Here is a 25,961-nt window from a genome sequence, read left to right on the forward strand (position 1 = left end):
ATTTTTTTTTCGAAAATTAAGTGGAAAAGAAAACCAAGGTATCAAAATTCTTAATGAGAATTCCAGGAATCATGCAATGTTAGTCTAAAGCTTTAGTCTAAAGGAATTAGACATAGCTAGCCAAGCTTCAGCAGGACATTGCATTCAAGAGCTAAATTGATGAGGATCAATCAGCTTTGGTGATGATAAGAACATCACCTTGAAACACTAGAATTCATTCTTAAGAACTCTGAAAAAAAAATACCTAATCTAAGCAACAAGATGAACCGTCAGTTGTCCATACTCGAACAATCCCCGGCAACGGCGCCAAAAACTTGGTGCACGAAATTGTGATCAATACTTTTCAAAACATAAACAATCCCTAGTAATGGCTCCAAAGACTTGGTGCTCAATACCATGGCATAAACACAACTTCGCACAACTAACCAGCAAGTGCACTGGGTTGTCCAAGTAATAAACCTTACGCGAGTAAGGGTCGATCCCACGGAGATTGGTGGTATGAAGCAAGCTATGGTCACCTTGTAAATCTCAGTCAGGCAGACTCAATTGGGTATAGATGATGAATAAAGCATAAAGATAAAGATAGAGATACTTATGTATGTCATTGGTGAGAGCTTCAGATAAGCATATGAAGATGCCTTCCCTTCCGTCTTTCTGCTTTCCTACTGTCTTCATCCAATCCTTCTTACTCCTTTCCATGGCAAGCTTGTGTAGGGTTTCACCGTTGTCAGTGGCTACCTCCCATCCTCTCAGTGAAAATACGTCCCTGATGCTCTGTCACAGCATAGGCTAATCATCTGTCGGTTCTCGGTTCGGCCGGAATAGAATCCAGTGATTCTTTTGCGTCTGTCACTAACGCCCCGCCTTTCGGAGTTTGAAGCACGTCACAGTCATTCAATCATTGAATCCTACTCAGAATACCACAGACAAGGTTAGACCTTCCGGATTCTCTTGAATGCCGCCATCAGTTCTTGCCTATACCACGAAGACTCTGATCTCACGGAATGGCTGGCTCGTTTGTCAGGCGAGCACTCGGTTGTCAGGCGATCAACCATGCATCATGCAATCAGAAATCGAAGAGATATTCACTAAGCCTCGAATGCTTGTAGAACAAGAATGGTTGTCAGTCACCTTGTTCATAGGTGAGAATGATGATGAGTGTCACGGATCATCACATTCATCAAGTTGAAGAACAAGTGATATCTTGGACAAAGAACAAGCGGAATTGAATAGAAGAACAATAGTAATTGCATTAATACTCGAGGTACAGCAGACCTCCACACCTTAATCTATGGTGTGTAGAAACTCCACCGTTGAAAATACATAAGAACAAGGTCTAGGCATGGCCGAATGGCCAGCCTCCCAAATGATCTAAGATAGCATAAAATTAGAAGATAGCTACCAAGATGTCAAATACAATAGTAAAAGGTCCTACTTATAGAAAACTAGTAGCCTAAGGTGTACAAAGATGAGTAAATGACATAAAAATCCACTTCCGGGCCCACTTGGTGTGTGCTTGGGCTGAGCAATAAAGCATTTTCGTGTAGAGACTTGTCTTGGAGTTAAACGCCAGCTTTTATGCCAGTTTGGGCGTTTAACTCCCATTTAGGTGCCAGTTCCGGCGTTTAACGCTGGAATTTCTTGAGGTGACTTTGAACGCCGGTTTGGGCCATCAAATCTTGGGCAAAGTATGGACTATCATATATTGCTGGAAAGCCCAGGATGTCTACTTTCCAACGCCGTTGAGAGCGCGCCAATTGGGCTTCTGTAGCTCCAGAAAATCCACTTCGAGTGCAGGGAGGTCAGAATCCAACAGCATCTGCAGTCCTTTTCAGTCTCTGAATCAGATTTTTGCTCAAAACCTTCAATTTCAGCCAGAAAATACCTGAAATCACAGAAAAACACACAAACTCATAGTAAAGTCCAGAAAAGTGAATTTTAACTAAAAACTAATAAAAGATATATTAAAAACTAACTAGATCATACTAAAAACATACTAAAAACAATGCCAAAAAGCGTACAAATTATCCGCTCATCAATATCTAAGACTAGTTCTTAGGTAATGTCGGCTTATAGGGTGTAAATCGACACGTGAACTCATGACCTGCATATGATAGACATGCATCATACTTGTTTACGCATATTCCTCTGATGTGTGTGTGTGTGTGTGTGTGTGTGTGTGTGGTGTCCAGTAATGATGTATGATCATGTGGAGAAGTAGTGGGTGATATTTTACCTTTTGATGATGTTTAGCTTAGCCCGAGTCTTGAAGACTTAGAATGTTATTCCCTTACTTTTGTAGCCTAGAAGGAGTAGGAAAATATAGAGTTTAGGTTAGCTCGGGTGTCAGCTTAAGAACTTCTTGGACAAGTCAGGGACTGGGAGGTCATATGTATATGTATGTAAATAGTTAATAACTTGCTACTTCCAGGGGTGTCATAAATAAGTGATGTAAACTGAGTGCGATATATATATACACACACGCGCATGTGCACGCACACACACATTGATAGTTTTAAATTGCTTTATTTGTTATTTCCTGTAATTTTATCTATGAATGTTTCTACATATCAACCAAACATTTTGGAAAAAAAGATACCGCGTAAAATAACTACGCTTAAACAATGAATCAAGGAGGCGAGTTAGTAACGCCCAACTTCTAGTGTGATCATGACATAATAAAAGTTGGGTCGTTACAACCTAGGTTGTTAATTAAGAACAGGTTTTCTTAGAGGTCTAGTAGAAAAACCCTTCTCTATCTTTTTGTGTTTCCGATGTCTCTTTTCTTTCGTCATTCATATTTGTTCATATCTTTCCTATCATCTGGTAGCAGTTACAGATTGTAGATAAATTCTTATTTATCTACACGTTTTATGGTTCTTGTTTAGCTCTTTATTTTATTTTTTGTATCTATAAATTTACTTTAGAGTCACATTAAAAAATTCAAAAAAAAAACACAAAATAAAAAAATTTAAAAAAAAAATGAGAAAGAGGTAATGTTCTTTGAAGTACAAAAAAAAAAGGAGGAAAATGCCATACAATTAACAAGGTTGTTTGATTTCAATTTTCAAGTATCTAAATTTTCATATTTGTTTCAAATTACTTTGGGATATCAATTGGGATTGGAAATTATCTTAGTGTCTCTAAAACTCTAAAAAAATGTCTATCCTTGTTTTATGTCCTTCGCCATATAATCTGATTTTTTTTGTCTTGTCAAATTGAGAAGTTTTTATAATTAAGTTTATCTTAGTTTGGTCTCTTTTTTTACGTTGATTTCTGAAATGCAACTTGTTAATGGAATCCAAGAGCGAAAAAAAGGTAAGACTGGTGAGCTCAAAAGAAGGAAAAAGCCATAGACTGAGTGCAAACACGAGTGTACTAATTTGAGTGATACACGTGAGAAGAGTGTTGTTAGATTCTTTTTATCCTTTTTTGGTTTCCAAATCAGAACACAATGAGGATTAAGGATTGTAATAGTGATGATGAAGGAATCTCGTATGCGAGAAAAGTTTTTAGGTCACAAATTCCTATATTTAAAGGAATGAATGATGCTAGTTAAAGCTTATTTCGAATGGGAAAGGGACAAAGTCAATTTTTCACATTGTATCCTTTCAGAGAAAAAGAAAGTTCGATTGGTAGAATCCAAATCTTTCGCGATGCTCGTATATGGTGGAATGAGTTAGGAAAATCTAGAAAAAGGTATGAAAAAGACTAATTTACAGCTGCGAGAAGATGGAAAAAATCATGAGGAATCGGTTTGTGCCATCATCATACATCATGAAGAATTGGTTTGTGCCATCATCATACCACAACAAATTTCTTGAAAAATTTCGTAAGTTAAAACAAGGTTTCAAATTAGTAAAAGAGTACCACAAGAAGTTAAAGGATTTGATGACAAAGGCTAATATTGAAAAGAGTTTTAAAGTTCTTATAAGGCGCTTTCTTATTGAATTAAACAAAGAAATTGCAGATAAGGTCAAATTTTTTCATTATGCAACTATGGAGGATTTAGTCGATTTGGCTAATAAGGTGGAGTAATCGCAATAATTTATTGCAACTTGGCACCTTTCAGTCTCTAATGCTATAAGGTTTCTAAAGGAGTAAAGTTTGAGGATAAAACAAAATTTAAAGTTGCAGATTTCAAGAAGAATCTTATAGATTGACATAAAAAGAGTTCTTTTAATCCTATCTTTAATTCTTCTTCATAGTCGGTGATGGAAGAATTTGTTGAGTATGATGTAGATGGAAATATGTGCTTGGATGAACCAAATGTGCAATAGTTTTTAAAGGGGTCCTTGGGATGTGCAATTTGAAAAACAAGAGAGAAAATAAAAGAATTTAAGAGAAGAAGAAACTAAGAAAGAGAGTGAGTGTTTGAGTGAAAAGAATCAATGTTCGAGTGATAGGAAGAGTTTTCAGAAACAAGATAATAGTGAGAGAGAGGAGTCAATGAAAGAAAAAGAAAGTGAAAGCAATAAACACACTTGTAAAAGAGGTTTAGAAAGTTCTAGCTTAAACAAGAGTGCATTAGTATTATTAAATTCCAAAGAGTCTTTAATTTCTCATATATCAAACTATGAATTGCCTAGTATTTTTATGTCAACTTTTCAAGATTTTGCAGATTCACTGGTAAATTATGGATGCATTAATATGGATAAAAAGAAAGAAAGAAAATTAATTTCAAATTTTGGTGAGCAGTTATATGAAACATGTCTCATGTTTTCAACATATCATAAGGTGTTATAGGTTTTGCATTTGATAATTCAAGAGATCTTGAACAAAAGATATGCAAAGTGGACTAAATTGTTAGATTATTTTTTATGTCATAAAACAAGGTAACGAGAATATGATTGCTAATTAATTGTCTATAAGATATGATTTAATGACAACTCTTACTCCTAAATTCTTAGTATTTGATTATATGAAGTATTTTTATGCAACTAAATTTATTTTTGTTCTATATCTGTTACTTGTGAGAATATTGATTTCAAATGCCATAGTGGAATGATAAACCACTATTTTATGTTTTATATTGTGTTTAATTGAGTGGTTTTTATCAAATTCTTGCCCACTTATTCATATGATTTGCATGATTTTACAATTCCTTCCTAGTTTAGTTCTATGATTGAAAACTTGCTTCCTAGAAAACTTTTAATTACGTATTTTAATTCTCCTTTATACCATTCGATGCCGTGATCCGTGTGTTAAGTGTTTCAGGCTTCATAGGGCAGGAATGACTTAGAGAATGGAGAGGAAGCTTGCAAAAAGGGAAGGAGTACAAGAAATAAAAGAGACAACCAGCGAACAGCGACGCGCACGCATGGCTCACACATCCGGGCGATTGGACAAAATCACAGCGACGCGTACGCATGTTTGACGCGTACTCGTGGATTGGAGTTCGCGCAAACGACGCGAGCGCGTGCCTGACGAGCACGCGTGGAGAGGAAAGTCGTCAAACGACGTGTACGCGTGACATGCGCGATCTGCAAAAAATTCAGGAAACGCGGGGACAATTTTGGGCCGCGTTTTGACCCAATTTTTGGCCCAGAAGCACAGAATAAAGCCAGAGAATATGCAGAGACTCAAGGGAATTCAGAAATTCACAATTTTGGATTTTTAAATGTAGTCTTTTGAGAGACAGGTTCTCTCCTCTCTCTTAGGTTTTAGGATTAGGATTTCTTTTAGTCATTATGATTGTTTCTTCATACCAGGTTCAATATTCCTTTATTTTGACTTCTCTTCTACTTTTAGATACTTTAATGCTTTTATTTATTAATAATTTATGTTGCCAAATTGGCTTATGAACTTCTCCATGTTACATTTGATATCTTTATTAATTTAATTTGAGGTATTTCATATTTATGATTTTAATTTAGCTTTTTACACTCTTAGTTTTGGTTAAGTAATTAGTAACACTTGAGTTACCAAACTCAGCTGTTGATTAAAATTGGAATTTTTTGCTGATTAATTTGTACTCCAATAACTCTAGTCTTTCCATAAGAGTTGACTATGACTTGAGAATCAAATTAATTAGTCCGCTTGACTTTCCTTTATTTAGTAAGGGCTAACTAAAGTGGGAGCAGAGTCCAATTCTCATCACACCTGATAAGGATAACTAGGATAGGACTTCAATTTCTCATACCTTGCCAAGAGATTTTATTAGTTATTAATTTAATTTCTTGCAATTTACTTTTCTTGTTCAACCTATTTAAAAACCCCAAAAAGATACTTTTTCCATAACCAATAATAAATCATACTTCCCTACAATTCCTTGAGAAGACGACCCGAGGTTTGAATACTTCGGTTATTTATTTTTTGGATTTGCTTAAGTGACAACCAAAACTTTTATACGAAAGGATTTTCTGTTGGTTTAGAAACTATACTTACAACGCGATTATATTTGTGAATTTCTTTACCGATAGAAATCAGTTCGTCAAAATGGCGCCGTTGCCGGGGAATTGCAAACGTGTGCCTTATTATTGGTTATTGTAAATATTTTCTTTTTTTATTAATTTTTTTTATATTCTCTCACTACTATGAACTTTCACCCCTTTGGCTATGAGTCTGGTTACAATTATGTTGCAGGAAGAGGAGATTACAATGAGAACATGCATCAAGGTTGGAACAATCAAAGATGGGAGGAGCCACAAAGATTTGATCAACCCTCATGACAACAACTACCTCCAATGGACTATCAACAACCATTCTGTGATGCATATCAAGGCAATGGCTATGGTGAGCACTCTTTTGATTATCAACAACCACCACCATATGCCTATGAACCCCCCTCAACATGACTTTGGACCACCATACTCACAAGTCCCTTTCCACCATTCACCTCCGTATGACCCTAACCCTCAACCACCATACCAACCACCTTATGAGCCATATGAACCATATATAGAACCACTCCAATTCCAACCCAATTACTCCCAAGAACCACCACCTCAATATTCACCATCTTCATATCCATCAATCCAAGAGCACTATGATCCTACTTATGATAGCGGAGCGCAACAAGAATCAAGGGATCGTCTCAAGAAAACAGTGGAAAAACTTCATGCAACCCTTCGACAACTGGATCAAGCGATAAATCAATTACGTTCCCGATGTTTGGACATTCAAGGAACCCCCATGGCTTCATGTCGAGAATCTACTGAAGAACGTGGCATAAAGCAGAAGTTAGAAACTCCGGTGGATAGTGAGTAGCACGATTTTGTATTGGAACAATTGGAAGAAGCTACGCCTGCCATTGAAGAGGAAGAAGTGGTTGAAGACTTAAGAGATGCAGAACCTCCATGGAAAACTCAAGTCATAGAGCCTCCTTCTAAGACGTTTGTAATTGATGTTGAGGAGGGTGTACAACCTCCAAAGCATATCATGGTTGAAGACTTTGAAGGAGACGATCAAGAGATGGATTCAATCATTAATGAATTCTTATCTACATTTGAATCCTCTCCCATTGGACTTGACATGGAGATTAAAGAAGAAGAAGCACAACCTCCCATATCCTTGGTGAACAATGAAGAAGAAATTGAATCAGAAAAAAACTACCAAGAGGAAGAGGTTGAAATTGAAGAAGCTTACAAAGAGGTGGAAGTTATCAGAGAAGAGCACAAGGGAGTGGAGCTTGCAAATTCATTAGAAATACCTCTCCCAAGGCCATTACTGTCTAACACAACGTTCAAGTAGGTAAAATTCTTATCCTTGACCTTTACCTTCCCACTTGAATATGGGCTATTGGAGACGGATGGTCAACTTAGAACTCTTTGTGGCATTAAGAGTAAGAGGAAGATGGTTAGTGGTGGGCAACACAATCCTAGGTTCATTAGGTTGAAAGCTTAAAGTTTAAATGCAAAAGTTGGTGTAGAACTCGATTGAATGGGTCTAGGAAGATGTTTGGGTGCTTACGTGAGAATTCTAAAGCTGAACCACCCGAATGGAATCATGATAATCAACTTGAAGACGGGTGTAGAAACAAGATTTGGGATCCGGGAATATATGAGGATCAATTTTGGGAGCTCAAAGCTTGTAAAAAACCCCATCAAAGCTTGAGGAATTTACGTGGTATTGATAGAGCTTATTGGAAGTCCAAGTATTGGTGGAAGTTTCAAGACGAGTTCAAGCACAAGCCACCATGACAAGGAGCTCACCAAATGTCCAACTTAAGGACTTTAACTAAAAGTGCTAGGTGGGAGACAACCAATCATGGTATGATCGTTCTTTTTCAGTTTAGTTTTATTTTGTTTTATTTTATTCTTAGTTTTATTTCATTCTATTTTTCTTAGTGTTCATTCATAATGTCTGCATCAGCATCTGTATTTTGCATTCTGCATACTGCATATTAAAAAAAAGGGCGATCGACGCGCAAGTGTCTACGATGCGCACGCGTCATGTGTTTATGCGCCCTTGAACAGAGAGTTGCACGAGAGACACGCGGGAGTGGTGCGTGGTGCACAAACCATACCAAGCGTTCGCGTACCTCACGCGTACGTGTCCCCTGCGAAAAATTCAAACCACGCGTACGCGCCATTGACGCGCACGCGTGACTATGTAAAATCGGTGTAAATGATGTTTGGCCAGAAAATTGTGTTGGTGTGGGGCTGGAACTGTGCTGGGAGCACAAGCCCCATCATGCGTGCGCGTCCCTGACGCGTGCGCGTCGCTTTTCCACAATGGCCATCCACGCGTACACATCCTCGACACGTACGCGTCACTTGAACTTTATGCGATCCACGCGTACGCGTGCTGTACGGGTACGCGTCGCATGCGACGCATGATTGAACCATCTCAGCGCCTGATTATCTTTCCCCCAATCCTAATTCTTTTTCATTCATACTTCTTTCATTCTTCTTTCTTTCTTTTCTTCTCCCCATCTACTCTTTTATCCTTTTAATTTGCTACATTTATTTATGGTTTCACTATTTTGGTTTCTTTTCTTCTTTCCTTTTCATGCATTTTTATGTTGGTGTTAGAATTCGATTTTGGTCATACCTTACTATACTTGAGCTTGTGGATTTTTTTGAGGAGTGATTTGACAATTGCACTTAATTTTGGCACTCATATACATTTGGATTATATTATTTTCATTCCTATTTTCACATTGCACACCAAGTGTTTGTGAAAAAGCTCCTATGGCATTTTGAATCATATTTTGTTTTACTCTTCTACTTTTTTGCCTCTTTTTCACAACACTTGGATGCCACATGTATTTGGGATTATCATTCACAATTGTCATCATTACACATGCTCTTTCAATTGGCACATTTAATACTTGATGCTTGAGCTATGCTTCTCATGCCTATTTCTGCATGCCATAAATACTCATACATCTCATTGTTATGAATTGCCTTTTTGCTCCTAATTGTTATCTTACCTACATGTTGTAGCTATCATGTATTTAAAGCTATTATTCTCTCTTTGGCATTCATTATCACTTGGAATCTCTTCCTCCCGGTTCTTTCGTTCTCTATATTTAATATTCTTCCTTTTCTTTCTTCTTTAGACATGGGTACCCAGAAAAGAAAAGAGAAGGCCACTGACAAGACACCGGCACGGAAAGGAACCAAGAGACCTCCAGCTAAGGCGCCTCCATCTACAAGCGTCAGTTAGAGCCACCCATCCATCTGTACATCTCAACATGCACCGAGGACAGTGCAATCTTTAAGTGTGGGGAGGTTGATACCGATCTCCGTGGGTTAGTACCTTCCTGTCTCAACACCAATGTTTAAATTTTCTTTGTTAAATTAGTTGTTGCATTTGCATGTTTGATTGTATATTTTCTTGATTTTGTGCATATTTTACCTCTTGGTTGAAGTAACATTTTCTTTTTCAAGAAAATTTTTATAGCATTTCACTAATTTGAATAAAAATTTTTATTGAACTTGTTTGAAGAAATATTATTTTGGAACATGGTTTAGAGCTCAAACACACAAAACCTGTGAGATTTTGAGCCTACTTGATTGGTTGCATTTTATCAACCAATAGAAAGGGAGGCTTAAGGTAAGGTAAGGGGCCAGAGCAAGTTGGGTTGGGGTATAGAGCCGTAAGCGCTTTTATTTTTGGTGTGTTTTTCTCTCTAAAATTGTGATCTTTGTCTTGCTTAATACTATATGTCCATTATTTGATGTATGCATACACTTACATGATTGAGGGCTTATTTCACTGAACTTACATACCCATATGGCCTTACCTTTCATTATCCTTTGCAAACCAAAGTTGAGCCTATTTTACCCCTTTGTTCTTTATTTTAGCACATCATTAACTCTAAGCGAAAAACAATAATGTCCCTAATTTGAATCCTTGGTTAGTTTAGACTAGTGAGAATGCTCACGAATTAAGTGTGGGAAAAAGTGGGTTTGAAAATGTTTGGTTTAAGAATTGGGTGTTGTATATCTTTATGAAAATGTGAAAGAAATATTTAGGACATGTTCATGCATTCAATAATTTAATCATATGCATTGAGAAAATTAGAAAAAAAAATTAAAAAATAAAATATAAAAAAGGAGAAAAAAAGAGCAAATAATAAAAAGGGGACAAAATACCCCAAAGTAAATGGTGAAAGCAACGCATATGAGTTGTACTCAAACTCGGATACATGAATATGTGAAAAACATGGTTAATGGATAGTTAGACTTTATATTATGATTACATGGATTGTCCTAAGTTAGGTGAAAAGTTTAAGTTAATTAAGAATTCCGATTTTAGTCCACTTAACTAAATACAATCCTACCTTGACCCTAACCCCATTACAACCCTTAAAAGACCTCTTGATTTGTGTATTTGTGCATTAAACTTTTGTTGATTGGTAGAAAAAGAGCAAGCCTTAGAAAGCAAGGTTAGTAGAGAATTGAGAGAATCGAACCTTAAACATATGAGTGATTAGAGTGTATACACTTCCAGTGAGGGTTCGATGCTCGATTCCTTGTTCCCTGCTTTCATGAGCTATTTTCTTCACGCAAGTTATTTGTACTTTATTTTGTGATTTGAATTAGTGAAATCCAGTTCATATTTGTTCTTGAAAGATTTATTTACTTTTTCACCAAGTAGGTAGAATCATTTTAGCATGTAGTTGCATTCACATTCATAGGTTGTATTGCATGAGTCTTACTTTTCCCTACTCATTTATTTTATCTCCTTAAGCTAAGCATGAGGACATGCTAATATTTAAGTGTGGGGAGGTTGATAAACCACTATTTATGGTTTATATTATGTTTAATTGAGTGGTTTTTATCAAATTTTTGCCCACTTATTCATATGATTTGCATGATTTTACAATTCCTTCCTAGTTTAGTTCTATGATTGAAAACTTGCTTCCTAGAGATCTTTTAATTAAGTATTTTAATTCTCCTTTATACCATTCGATGCCGTGATCCGTGTGTTAAGTGTTTCAGGCTTCATAGGGCATGAATGGCTTAGAGAATGGAGAGGAAGCTTGCAAAAAGGGAATGAGCATAATAAATAAAGGATACAACCAGCGAACAGCGACGCGCATGCATGGCTCACGCATCCGCGCGATTTGGATAAAATCACAGCGACGCGTACGCATGCATGACATGTACGCGTGGATTGGAGTTCGCACAAACGATGCGAGCGCGTGCCTGACGCGCACGCGTGGAGAGGAAAGTCGTCAAACGACGCGTACACGTGACCAACGCGTACGCGTGACATGTGCGATCTACAAAAAATTCAGGAAACGCTGGGGACGATTTTGGGCCGCGTTTTGACCCAGTTTTTAGCCCAGAAGCACAGAATAAAGCCAGGAAACATGCAGAGACTCAAGGGAATTCAGAAATTCACAATTTTGGGTTTATAGATGTAGTTTTTAGAGAGAGAGGTTCTCTCCTCTCTCTTAGGTTTTAGGATTTCTTTTAGTCATTATGATTGTTTCTTCATACCAGGTTCAATATTCCTTTATTTTGACTTCTCTTCTACTTTTAGATACTTTAATGCTTTTATTTATTAATGATTTATGTTGCCAAATTGGCTTATAAACTTCTCCATGTTACATTTGATATCTTTATTAATTCAATTTGAGGTATTTCATATTTATGATTTTAATTTAGCTTTTTACACTCTTAGCTTTGGTTGAGTAATTAGTAACACTTGAGTTATCAAACTCAGCTGTTGATTGAAATTGGAATTCTTTGCTGATTAATTTGTACTCCAATAACTCTAGTCTTTCCATAGGAGTTGACTAGGACTTGAGGATCAAATTAACTAGTCCGCTTGACTTTTCTTTATTTAGTAAGGGCTAAATAAAGTGGGAGCAGAGTCCAATTCTCATCACACCTGATAACGTTAACTAGGATAGGACTTCAATTTCTCATACCTTGCCAAGAGATTTTATTAGTTATTAATTTAATTTCTTGCAATTTACTTTTTTTGTTCAACCTATTTAAAAACCCCAAAAAGATACTTTTTCCATAACCAATAATAAATCATACTTCCCTGCAATTCCTTGAGAAGACGACCCTAGATTTGAATACTTCGGTTATTTATTTTTTTGGGTTTGCTTAAGTGACAACCAAAACTTTTGTACGAAAGGATTTTCTGTTGGTTTAGAAACTATACTTACAACGCGATTATATTTGTGAATTTCTTTACCGATAGAAATTAGTTCGTCATGGAATAAAAAGAATCACATATATGTTATTTATATATTTTTGTTGGTCTCATAGACATAAGAGTGTTGATGAAATTTATTCTGATTTTATTGCATATAATAAAATTGAATCTTAATTTTTTTTGAATATGTTGTACATTCCTTTACTTATTCCTACTCATATATGGATTAATATTCCTATGAATTTTCTACTTGATCTTCTTAGAGTTAGAAAACGTAAATATATCATTATTTTTTCTGTGGATAGATTTCTTGTGGTGATATTTCTCATTGCAAGTCAAAATATTAAAGATTTTACACATATTGCTGAGTTGTTTTCGAAGAGTTTGTGCTAACTTATGCTAGTTATTCGGATGATTATATCTTGCATGTTAAGAGTGTTTTGGATAATTCTGTGCGAGACATTGAACTTCCTTATAACTCTAATATTTATAACTCTGTTGGTTGTTATCCTTGTAAATCTTTTTGAATTATTATTTTTGCCCTTGAATAATAATAATGTTACTTTAGATGGTGAAAGTAAGGTTGATAAGATTGAACTTGGACACATGAGGGATAAAGTCACTAATCAATGAATAAAGAAGAGTCATCAAACTATGGTATTTAAACTTGAAGATTGGGTTTGGATTTCTTGGAGGGAAGAAGAACTTCTTATTCAGAGAAAAATAGCACTTGTTGTTAGAGAAGATGGTCTATTCCAAGTGTTGGAGATTATCAAGGACAATTCCAACAAAAATAATGTTCTTTGTAGATATTATGATCCAATTGTATTTAGTGTATCTAATTTTTCTCATTTTAATATATATGCATATTCGAAGAAAAATTTTTTTGAAAAGGGAGAAAATGATATGTGCTCAAAAGGGTATTTTTGACATTTGAAAGCTAAAGGATAAAATGGTAATATTGTCATGTTCAAAGATCTGAACATTGGAAGAATTATACCATGCCAATCTTGAACATTAAGGAAACCAAGAGTTCGTCTAAAAAATAGTAGCGATGCTGAAATGGTGGCTACTCATAAGTCCATTGGGCTAAATTAGGATAACAGGAAGTGCACTAATACATTTCAAGTTTAGTGGAAGTCATAAAATTAATATTTAAATTCGAATTTATTAGGTTTAGTTTGTTTTGTTGTTACGATTTGTTACAAGATTTGATTTAGTTTTGATTTGGTTAGTAGTATTTTTAAAAATTTTAAATTTAAATTAATATGATCTAATTCAACAAGATCAAATATGATTCAAATTAGTTATCATATTTTTTGAGATGTTTTAATTTAAATTAGTATTATATATTTTAATTTTAGAGTCATATCTACGAAGATTTGACCCGCTTTTAAGTTAATCTGTTAAGGATCTATTTATACATTTTTTATGAGACAATTTATATATTTTTTGATGAATAAATTTTTGTAGTTACTTTATGCACTTTTTTTTGTGTGATCAAGTAAAGTGAGTAATTTACTTTACTTGTTGCATGAAGAAATTTAAAGGATCCAACCTAAGGTAGTTCTTTAGTGTTAGTTCTTTCAATTCAGCTCTTTGATCTAAGTTATCAAAAACATGTTCTTTAAAAGTTTAGTAGAAAAAATTTTTCTAATGACAAAAGTTGTTAAGAACAAATTTTTTAGATATCTAATAAAAAAACTCTTATCTATCTTTTTATGTTTCTGGTGTCTCTCTTATTTCGTCTTTCATATTCATTCGTATTTTTCTTATCAAATCTTCCCCCAAAGAAAAAAAAAAAAAACAATAGAATAGGAAAAGAATCAAGAACCTCATGACGATCAAGATCCAAGAGCAGTGCCAAGAACAAACGAGAAGAGCTCATGAATGGGCAAAAACTCGACGAGGGCAATGTCAACAGCATAGCCAGTAACAGGAATACATCAACCTAATAATCTCAAGGATGTTAAAGAAAACTAACAACAACATAACAGAATCAAAGAAATCATTGTAAAAATCGAAAAAGAAATTAAAGACAACAGAATAACAACAACAACATAATAGAATCAAGAACATCATCAACAATCCTAAACCATAGTAATGACAACAATAATTGAAGAAGAAAAATCACAGATTAATAATCCTAAACCAATTAAAACAATTACAGTAAAAAATACCTTCTAGAGCACAAAGATGAGGGAGCACGATAGAAGGCTGGGCGCAGCAGAACTGGAGAAGAGGTGGTCCGGACCGCCGCAGAACTGGAGCTGGTGAGGGTGGTGCACAGCAGAACTAGGAGCAGAGAAGGGTGGAGCGTAACGAAGTTACAGCAACCAAAAGGCTGGAGCCGATGGAACAGAGCCAGCGTGGCGGAACATCGACTGCGCGACAGAAGAACGATGTGAGATGAGTTGCAGTGGGGACGGTGGTTTCGAGTAGTGGCCGAGATAACCGTAATGGGGACGACGGTTTTGAGCAGTTTCAATGGAGACGGTGACACGGCGGTGGCTGGACGGAGCAAGTGATGGATTTTTCTTTTGCTGAGGGAGTTAGGGAGGAGCTCAAGAGAAAGGAGATGTTGCTGCTGAGTAGTGACTAGTGAGTGTTGAACTCAGAAGATTAAGGTTACCTTTTATTTACTCTCAAATGTGTTAGATCTTAGTTCGGTTTGATCGAGTAATTTCTAGCTGGTTCAGCAATCCAAAGACAATTTTTGAAAAAGACAATTATACCTTAGTTTTTTACCAGTTTTCGATTCGATATGTCTAACTGATCGATTCAAATCAATTTCAGAACCTTGGATAAGACAATTAGGTCATTTGAAAATATAATTATATGACTAAGACAAATTGGCCTTCCTTCTTATTGTTATTAAGGGAGCAATTCGTCTTAAAAATTTCTAAAGTAATAGGAGTTTGTAAGAAACCAAATGATTACTTTAAAACTCCAATCATATATATGTTTACTCTAATATTATCATATATACAAAAATATTTTATTGAGCATAAAATTTGTACAGACACGTAATTTTTTACATGATGAGTAACATAGAATGGAATTTTTTCATATAAGATTTTTTAATATTGAGCCAACATCAAATTTTAAATCATATGTAATTATTAAAAATTCATAAAGCTTAAGTATGAATAAGTCTGAAGGGTACATTTAAAAAAAATCAATTACCTATTTAATTGATTGAAATAAATTCGTATATTATTGTTAAGCTAGCTTTATTGTAAATAATAATCATGTTTGAAATATTCAATTATGGCCCCTAAATGCAAGATGGTAACTCCACGTAACTATAACATGTTGATGATTGAAAGCAGGGAATACATGAGAAATAGCAAGCAACTAGCTACAAGATCAAGCCTTCCTTTGTACCCTCTTAAGATGGAAAATCTCAGAGTAACGACCCTTTTTTTTCTTTTCTTTAGCGCCCTTCTCATTCTTCAGGTGAATGCAAAGGATGATGTTCAAAATCAACCACAAGAAAATCCATCATCTCTTTCAAAGATACTCACTGATACAATTTCTCTGCTAAAAACATCGCAAGAAACTTCATGGGAGAAGATCAAAACCGTCATCCATGAAATGCGAAAGCAGTTTTCCCCTTCGAGTTTGGAGTGAGTTTAAAGATCCTTAAAACACCCTTTTCAATTTGATTGAATGTTTAATTTTTTATGAGTATTGTTTCTTGATTTCAGGGGTGTGGGTGAGACAGAAACTGAACTTGGCACTGGTGGTGTCAAAGGAACCATTAACGATGCAATCACCAAGAATTTGGAGAAGAGCAAAGAGACAGTTGTTGAATCTGCCAAATCTGCTGCAAATGTTGCCAAAGAAGCTGTTCACAACACTGGAGAAAAAGACTCTGATGCAGAACTTTGATTAAAATCTTGGAATTATTTCTGCATTTAATTTTGAATTTAATCAAAATTATTAGTCTTCTGAAGGCTGAAGCACACTCCATAATTGTATACACAAATTTATTGTGAAATTTTGTTTCCCCAACAATTCATCCTTTGCTCCCAATACGTATCAGTGTATCACAAGAATCATCGGTTTTTTTTTCAAGAACAGGCAAAATGCCAGAGAATTCCGTTTTATGGTAGGGATTCCGTCATGATGAAGGAAAATTAATACATAGATATATAAAATATGAATTTCATGACCAGAACAAAAATTAATTAAACAATTATTCATGAAAGTATACTAAAATGGTATATAAGGGTAGCTCTTCTATGATCTATGTACCACAAAGTATATACATATTACAAAGGTGCATCACAACTCACAAGAAACAGTAACCATTACCAAATGCCGCTGGATTCACCTACAACTTTTGGCACCAATAATTTAAATTGAGACATTCATAATGGCACGATAACTAATGAGTGCTAGAACATCCAGTAGCACAACTGAACAAGAATTCTGTTATGCTGTTTAAAAATTCCAAGGCTGAGTGAAACCTGCTTCAAAATTAGTAATAAATTTAGGAAGGTGTAGGATCCAGCATCCAAGTACAGGAGCTCAACTCATGCAATATCTTGAATATGGAAGTCAATTCCAAAACAAAACTCCATTTATCTGATTAATCTATAACTTGCACAATAACTTCATCTTTGTACTTGGCATAATCAAGTTTCCCTGGTTGCTTCTGTTGTGTGAAAATTAATGTGCTTTTTTCTGGAATTCTATTGATCATGAGAAATATCCATGCTGAACGGGCAAGGATTCCTCGTATTGAGCCACAACTATCTCCTCCACTACAATCCAGCCCTTGCTATCCAGATTTGCTTGCTCGATCTGCTCATGGCAACTCTGAGAATATAAAAAAGATAAGGAAGATAAAATCATAAAAATGCTATTACATTACAGGCACAGAATGATAAGTTCAATGGACAAGAAATTCTGTAAAGACACTTGAGAGATACAGAAGGCATACCAATGAGTAACATATGTATAATCACATTAATTGACACACAACGAGGAGATGCTAATGGAGACTGGAAAATATGGATATTTAAAGGAAGAAGTAAAGCAAGTACGGCTAACATGAAGTGGTAACTAGCATCGACAAGCACAAGTTCAGGAGAACGAGTGCATTTTACAATAGAAAGTATGTATGGATCACCATTGAGCCATTTCTATATTGTCAAACTAAAAGGGACACAGAAAATGTGTCATATAGATCAAGTGGCAAGGGCAGAATACCAACCTCAGAACAAGTAAAAGCAATAAGGGTCATCCATTCCCAGTTTTCAATCATCTGTCTTTGCTCACCCTCAAGTGTTTCCTGAAGGAAATATAGTAATGGAGGCATAAGCTGCATCTCAAATTGCCTCGGTCTGCCACAGTGCCCGCAACTACCAGGGTCTATTTCCGCAGCTGCAGCTAAAAGTGGCTTCCCACCATATGAGTATCTATACGGTTACAGAAGAATAGTAAGCATGAAACCAAATTATATGACAAGCATGAGGCAAGTGCAATTCAACTCTTTCCTCCACTATAAACATACCTGAAACACTGTTCAGGATAAGAATCCAGTCGTTTCTTGAACTTGAGGTATGTCCTATCAGCAGTCAGAGCTTTATCATATTCATATTGTTCCTTGTCCCAAGTTTCTTCTGTTTGTGAATGATACTCAGCATCATTTCCATTCTCCTTAATAGAAAGAGATGAATAGCTAGAACACACAGAATTAAGATCTTTTGAAGGTGGTTCTTCCTGTGTGTATATATAAAAGCAAGGCATCACTGCAAATAACCAACACACCAAACAATTATAACTATTTCAACACGAAATTTAGTAGGCCTTGAGGTCATAAGAGTATCAGGCGTGGTAATTCAACCAACAGGGTGACCATTGTTTTAGCCCAAACAAAAAACTTTCCCACATTTGTGTTTTCATGCTGCGGGTTTGATTCACACAATATAAGCAAGAGAGGATCAAACAAGGCATCACATCATTTGGTTCAAATAGTAATTTTTACATGCTATAGAAAGGAGCAAGTTTTGATCACAGTAAAAACTTTTGAAGTTTTCAATCCATTGAACAAATTGGAAACTTGCAAAACTTTTCTGTTCAATCCTTGACACAAGGACAGGGCACTTATCAGTTACACGCAAGAAAGATGATTTTTGTTTTTTATTACCTGGCGTATCAGCATCAAGGGGGACAGCTGCTGGAGGCTTGTGATTTTGGCTTCCGGGTGTTTTCTTCTTATTCTTCTTCTTCTTCTTCTTCTTGGTTTTAAGGTTACTGGGAGTAGCAAAAGTGGTAGCTGCAAAGAGTGCCTTCCCCAGTTCTTGGACATCCACTTCGTCTTCACTGTCATCATCATTCAACAAAGCAGCAGCAGCAGATGGTTCATCCGGTACATCAGCTAGCAGAGAATTGTCCTCTGCATCGTGAATATTCTGAAGTCGAAGAACTCGCCAGCTGCCAAAGACCACAACGCAAGTAAAGCGTAATAACAAGAGGAGTAATGCCAGGGAACCAACTTTTTTCGGCCAACATCAGCCAATTTTTTAAAATTATTTTGTTTACCTTAAATTCTTTTGCCCTAAATCATTAACTCTTAATCTTAAATTCTAACCTATAAACCTAAACCCTAAAGTTGGCTCATTCGAAGGAAAATAAGAACAGAAAGAGAGAAAGGGAGGAACCTGTGGCATTTGGGAGTAAGGCAACCGAAAAGGAAAAGAAGGCGTTGTTGAAGGCTGCGATTTGGATTTGAAAGGGGAGCATAGACTTGTGCGATAAGACACAGTTTAGTGCCGCAGTTGCCGCAGTGAAGCAAGTTAGCGTCTACTGCGTGGTTGGGAAGGGGCCAATCCTGTTTAATGATAGAGGAAGCGAATCAAGCAACTATAACTGAAACTAAAATTGAATGAGAAAGGTTTGTTACACATACAGGGAGACCTCCAACTTTGGTGGTGTAAGGATCGGCAGGTTCACGATTGTTGTGAGCCCATGGCCCAGGCATTCCCAGCATCGTCACTTTCGCCATTCTTCAATTGTCACTTGTCCCTGGACTCCCTGCTCATCTCATAATAGGGTTTTGGGTTTGCTTCCACCTAAAACGACTAAAACGACGACGTAACACTCACAATCTCATACAATTTGCTGCCGCTGCTTTCATTTCAATTTTCATTTGCTTTATATTCATTTTCGATCGGAGTAAATCGTAAAAATTAATCTTAAATTATCAAACATATATTTTTAGAAAAGCTTTTACTGACAAAGTTTTTTACACGTATGATAAGAAAATAAAAATTTTTATTTTTAAAATTTGATAATTTTATTATAGATATTTTTTTTGTAATTTTTTAAATTATTAAAAATATTTTTAAAAAGTAAAAAAAATTTGGAGATTGAATCTTAGTTTTGTTTTTCACATGTACCTTCTAATAGTTAATCAAATATTTTTACAAATTTTCGAATCAAATATGTAAGTATTTTGCTAAATACGTAAGTTATTTGTAACTTATAAAAAAATTATATCTTTTTGTTATTTTTATTGTATTTTAAAACATTTCAACATTTTTTGTATTAATAAATTTAGATTGTAATTATGTCAACGATTAATAATTAGAAGGTATTTTTGTGGTTTATTTTTTATTATATTATTCTATCACGTGTTGTATTCTAACACCAAAAATACTGACATAGCATGTTTTGATATTAGTATACATATCTTTCTTTTTAATTTATTTTAAAAAAATATCTTTTTATAATTATATGAAAATTAATATTTAAGAAATAATTATACTACTTATCAATTATTTTAATTATAAACATTCTAATTCTAACTATACTAATTGTCAATCATACATAATTAACATTCATGGTATTTATGTTTTGTTAAATTTATGAGAATTATCATTGAAGAAGAATAATTGGTATAAAGTGAGAGCTAAGCTTATATCAAAACTTCAAGGAGAAAGAGTGAGGTTTTCTTTTATATCAGAAATTATAAACCGAGTTTCACAAAAAGGGAATGGGATTCTCTTATTAGTTATATATATATATATATAAAAGTCTAGCAATCCTAACTAATTTCATGTGACTTCAAATCTTTTGTGCAAGTTAAGTTTTTATGATGACATTCGCCCTTAAGTTGAAAATTTCAAAGGCACTGGCAACTAATGTATGTAGATTAATCTTGCATATTCCCTCTTAAAATTAGATTGTAGATGTTGAGTATTTTTAACTTGCGGTATCCTAGTTTGAATGGACTTGGATTCAGGCTTTAGTCATGATATCGGCATTTTGGTCCCTGCTGGAGATGGGAAAAAGTTTGATGAGGCCTGAGAATATCTTCTCACGTACCACGTGATAGTCCATTTCGATGTGCTTGGTGCGCTCATGAAAACACGGGGTTGGCAACTATATGGTGGGCAGATTGACTATCACAATATAAAGGAACAGGTTTGGCTAGAGGTAGATGAAGATCTTTGAGAAGATATGCTATCTACTGAGCTTCACAGGTTGCAAGAACTAGGACCATGTACTCAGCTTCTGAAGAGGATCTGACTAATGTTGATTGCTTTTTACTTTTCCAGTAAAGGAGAGAGGTGCCAAGATAGAAGCAATGTTTGGAAACAAACCTGCGAGTGTCAGAACATGCTGCCCAGTCTACATCTGAATAGTCAGAGAGTTGCAGGTCAGAGGAAGTAGAAAAAAATGCATGTTGTTGGGGCTTGTTTGAGGTACTTGAGGACCTGAATGGCTACATTATAGCGAGAACTAGTGGGACAATCAAGGTCGTGACTGAGCTTGCCAACCGCAAAAGAAATATCGGGTCTCGTGGTAATGAGATATACAAGGTGGCCAATAAGACTGCAATAAGCAGCTACATCTGTGAAGAGAGAAACTAAGTCCTTAGCTAGCTTCAATACCGTACTCCATGGGAGCTGAGGCAGGTTTGCAGTCCAACATTCTATTGTCATGCAACAAGTCCAACACATATTTTAACTGATGAACAGCAATACTTGAACTGCTTCATGCAATCTCAAGGCCAAGAAAAAATTTTAGATCACCAATGTCTATGATCTTGAAGGCATCATGTAATTGTTGCTTGGTGGCTGAAATGGTGTTTAAATCATTACCCGTGATAATCAAATCATCGACATATACTAACCCGGCAGTGAATTTTTCATCAACTAATTTGGTGAATAGAGAGTAGTCATGGTTGGATTGGCAATAGTCAAGGATGAGAAGCATCGAAGTTAGTTTTATATTCTATTGGTGGCTGGCCTGTTTGAGGCCATAAAAGAATTTTGTTAGCTTGCACACTAAACCGGATTGTGAAACTGTGAGACTAGGAGGGACGGTCATGTAAACTTCCTCATCAAGGTCTTTATGGAGAAAAGTAGTGTTGACGTTCAACTGCTGTAAATGCCATTATTTAGCAATTGCAAGAGCAAGATGGATGCACAATGTTGTCATCTTAGTCACGGGGCTCTAGATATCAAAGAAGTCAAATTCCTGCCTCTAATTATACCCTTTTGCCACAAGACGGTCTTTGTGCCTCTCAGTTATCCCATTCAGCTTGAACTTCAACTTGAAGACCCACTTGCAACCTATAACTTTCTTACCCTTAGGTAAGGTAGCGACAATCCATGTCTTGTTTATCTCAAGAGTACTTAGTTCAGCTGAGACATCCCCTTTCCAACAAGGGTCAGCCACAGCTTCTTCATAACATGTAGGTTTGACACTTGATGCAATTTTGACTGATAGTGTGTGGTGTGTAGAAGGTAGAGTATGATATGTCATAAAGTTAGAAATTAGATACTTGGATGAGGAGGAAGCTGATTCAAAAGAGGCTTGCATGCAGTGATAATTTTCTAAATATGTGGGTCTCCTTCTTTCTCTTGTAGATCTTCTAAGTAGTGTTAGTGAAGTGTGTGGGAGAGGTGTGTGTGGCTGTGGAAATTAAGTGAGAAGTAAATGCTGCTGAAGGGCTGTTTGGGAATAGTAAAAAAATCATGAAAACTAGAAAATTAAGTGCTTACATGCGGTTGAGTGTGAGTAGGTGAAGGTGATAATTATGAATAGTGATTATTAGTTTTGAAAGGAAAACTGTGCTCATAAAAGGTAATATCCCTTAAGACATGAAGTTTGTTGGTGTAGAGATCCAAAATGAAGAATCCTTTTGTGCCCTCTTAAAATTCAAGAAACACTCCTTTCTTAGCTCGTGCATCAAGTTTCTTTTGACTTAATGATAATGTAAATATGAAGGATAAGCATCCAAAGACTTTAAATTGTGTTAGATCAACTTGCTTGTTATATAGAATTTCAAATAGACTTTTGTTATTTAGAAGTTGCTAGGGATATGGTTGATGATTTGGGTTGGATATGCAGCCGTCAAATCCCAATAACATTGAGGCACTGCTGAGTGAAATAATATAGCTCTAGCAACTTATAAAATATGCTGGTATTTGCACTCCACAATTCTCTTTTGTTGAAGAGTCTCAGCACATGAGGATTGATGTAAAATTTCTTTGAAGTGTAAAATTGAGTTAATTGGAATTTCTTACGATTATCTGATCTAATGCACTAGATGTTACTATTAAATTGAACACGAATCAATTTTATAAAATTTTGTACAAGTGAAAAGCCTCAGATTTTAGTGTCATAGGAAAGATTCAGGTAGACCTACTAAAATCATCCACAATAGTGAGAAAGTATTTACAATCTTTTGTAGATGGGATCTTATTGAACCCCAAATATCTGCATGGATCAGCTCAAAAATATTTCTAGTTTTTGTTGTGCTCAAAGAAAAAGAAGTTCTTTTGTGCTTGGCAAAGTGACAACTATCACATGGAGACATAATCATTGCTTTGTTAATTTTTGTATGCAGTAAATTGGAATACAACTGTGTAATATTGTGTAAAGTAGAAAAAAGAACATGACCTAATCTATTATGCCATAAGATGGAAGAGTCATTGGGTGTGTTCGTGTTTGAATGAGTAGTGAGATGTATGCTATGATGCTGTGTATTGTCTAATGTATTTGCTTGGAATGCATACAGTCTTTTATTGAGTTCAACTACTTAATCCTCTTCATTGTATGGTATGATAATCCTGTATCTCACAGTCGAATTGGTTAAAAACGAATTGACAGTCAATGCAAGCTATAAGTTTTAACACTGAAATCAGGTTTAACGAAAAAGAAGGTAAGTAAAGAACATTTGTGAGGTACAAGTGTTTAAAAAATTTTACTGTGCCATATATTGAAGCAATGACCATGCATTTATTAGGTAATTTGACTCTTATTGGATGTATGGCTTTGTTTGTGTGGAATGTAGCAATGTGATGGGTGACATGAACTGTGGCACCTGTGTCAATAACATAGGAACCAGTGTAATGTAATGAATTAAGAGTGCATTCCATAGAATTGCCTTCAGAAGGATATTCGACTTCTATGGCATGCGAGACTTGATTCACAGTATGGGAAGTTGTTGAGGCATTTTGTTGTAGGAGAGCTAATAGGGCTTGCTTTTGATCTTAAGTAAAGAAGGTTGATGAACTATCACTATCTTTCTAATAGAGCTCAACAATATCATCATGCTCATCATCATGTACAGCAGCTGTGATATTCTTGATGGTATGGGCTATTCTGGCTTTAAAGTGTAGAGAGAAGCCATGTTTCTTGTAGCATTGATCTACTAGATGTCCTTCCCTGCCACAAAAGGAACATTGTTTGCTTTGTCCTCGTCCTCCATAACTTCAGCCCCTGCCCCACCATGGCCATCTCTGCCTCAATTCTTGCCTTGGAAAGAATTAGTTCTAGAGAAGTTGTGAACCGCATTCACCAACTGTTTAGATTCTTCCAAATCATTCCGAAAAAATTGTCTTTCCTGTTGCATAAGCAATGAAAACGTGGTGTCAATCGATGGCAATGGCTGCATTAGCATGATGCTTGATCGAACAATTGAATATTTCTCGTTTAAGCCACGAAGGAATCGAACAACAAATGTGGCGTCTCTGTATCCTTGAGTTGTGGATGCATGTAACACCCTAATATTCAAATCCTTATGCTCGAGTCATAAGTCAATGATATTACGGTGGTACGACTCTCAGGTGGATTTTTAATATATAAGTATAGGTAATTTCGAAAGGAATATTAATCGAGAAGCCTGAAAGGAGTAGAAATAAAATCGCGAAGACGCTTCACTCACGTTTCGACAACGAAAAGTTAAACTGTGAATCCGAAAGCGATATACGGACAAGGCATAAAGGAGATTAAGAGATAGATAACGGATAGATATATATATATATAACATAAGTAAATAGCCACTAGTCGCGACCCGCGAAGTTTAGGCCGGCTAGGGTACAGTATGAAAGTAGTTGACAACAATATATCCTAATCTCTCCCAAAGGAAACATAAGAGCCCCTATAGGCAAGTTCCAAAAGAGTTCAATACATAATATAATATCTTCAAAACAAAGGTGGAGAGATTCTAAGCAAAACACAAAGTAGAGAAAATAAAGATCTTCGCCGTCTCTCAGACGAACCGCAGCTCACTTCTGAGCACCTGAACCTGTATCTGAAAAACAAGAGATATATACGGAATGAGAACCCCGGGCCCATGGGTTCCCAGTACGGTAAAAGTGCCAAATAAATCCAATGCACTGCAATAAAAACTCACTAAGCATCCTAAACTCCTTTTCACCAAATATCCAGCCTAGATTCTCACTAATCCATAAATAGGCATCTGACGTAAGGGGATGCTAAATCTAGTTCATATTACACATGTTTTCCCAATCCACTGATTCTTTCACGAATCGGACTCAGAACCATAAGCAAAACCATTACCAGTTGCTCTGCCTCAGCAGCTCTATATCAATACATCATACCTTCGCCTGGAGCCAGTGAAATCACATCACTACGTCCACCCAGGGGGCTCAAGTGATCTCATTCAAAAATCATCATCATTATGCAATCGCATTATCAATTCATCTCATCAAGAACAGCCCCCAACATCCACCAACACCATCATGAGGGATCTCTCAGTTGTACAAACACAAGCAATACAGTCAAGTAATACACAAATAAGGTACAAGTAGAACAAGTAGCATGTAATCAGGTAACATAGCATATATGATATAGAAATCCAAAACAAATAGGCAAACCCAAACAATTCAAACATATGCAAATGATGTATGCCTGCCCTATGGCTGATGATATCATCTGTCGGTTATCAAGCCAACCCGACGTGTCCGGCAGCTAACCCGGGCACAGTCTCTCTGTTGCGTATTAATATCATTAGAGGGAATATGTGCCCTGTCACCATTAGAGGGTATCTGCGCCCTGTCGCCATTAGAGGGTATCGGTGCCCTGTCACCCTTACAACCAGAGAGAAAACACAAGCATTGACC

At 35.9% G+C, this 25,961-nt stretch overlaps 2 protein-coding genes and 1 long non-coding RNA gene across 5 annotated transcripts; 1 reads left to right on the forward strand and 2 right to left on the reverse strand.

The window, feature by feature from the left end:
• Positions 1-1,255: 1,255 nt before the first annotated feature.
• On the reverse strand, positions 1,256-15,154 carry LOC130954903 (uncharacterized). 2 transcript variants are annotated; one of them, XR_009076477.1, is made up of 3 exons: positions 14,748-15,154; positions 14,402-14,518; positions 1,256-1,885 (listed from the first exon to the last, which is right to left on the reverse strand). It is a non-coding gene; the product is annotated as an uncharacterized LOC130954903 (long non-coding RNA). The 2 variants fall into 2 exon arrangements; XR_009076476.1 differs by having other exon boundaries at positions 1,256-2,303.
• A 701-nt stretch (positions 15,155-15,855) lies between these two features.
• LOC130957385 (uncharacterized) lies at positions 15,856-16,461 on the forward strand. The gene is made up of 2 exons (XM_057884246.1): positions 15,856-16,196; positions 16,278-16,461. Exons 1-2 carry the CDS (start codon positions 15,856-15,858, stop codon positions 16,459-16,461), a joined length of 525 nt encoding a protein of 174 aa, XP_057740229.1.
• A 295-nt stretch (positions 16,462-16,756) lies between these two features.
• On the reverse strand, positions 16,757-19,701 carry LOC130954558 (probable 20S rRNA accumulation protein 4). Of its 2 annotated transcripts, none has more exons than XM_057881318.1 (6): positions 19,490-19,701; positions 19,242-19,411; positions 18,728-19,014; positions 18,092-18,329; positions 17,792-17,996; positions 16,757-17,394 (listed from the first exon to the last, which is right to left on the reverse strand). In XM_057881318.1, exons 1-6 carry the CDS (start codon positions 19,583-19,585, stop codon positions 17,275-17,277), a joined length of 1,116 nt encoding a protein of 371 aa, XP_057737301.1. In that variant the 5' UTR covers positions 19,586-19,701; the 3' UTR covers positions 16,757-17,274. The 2 variants fall into 2 exon arrangements, with proteins under 2 accessions (XP_057737301.1, XP_057737302.1); XM_057881319.1 differs by having other exon boundaries at positions 18,092-18,200; positions 19,490-19,685.
• Between the last annotated feature and the right edge of the window lie 6,260 nt (positions 19,702-25,961).

This window comes from Arachis stenosperma, chromosome 10 (assembly GCF_014773155.1).
Source record: "Arachis stenosperma cultivar V10309 chromosome 10, arast.V10309.gnm1.PFL2, whole genome shotgun sequence".
Classification (NCBI taxonomy): Eukaryota; Viridiplantae; Streptophyta; class Magnoliopsida; order Fabales; family Fabaceae; genus Arachis; species Arachis stenosperma.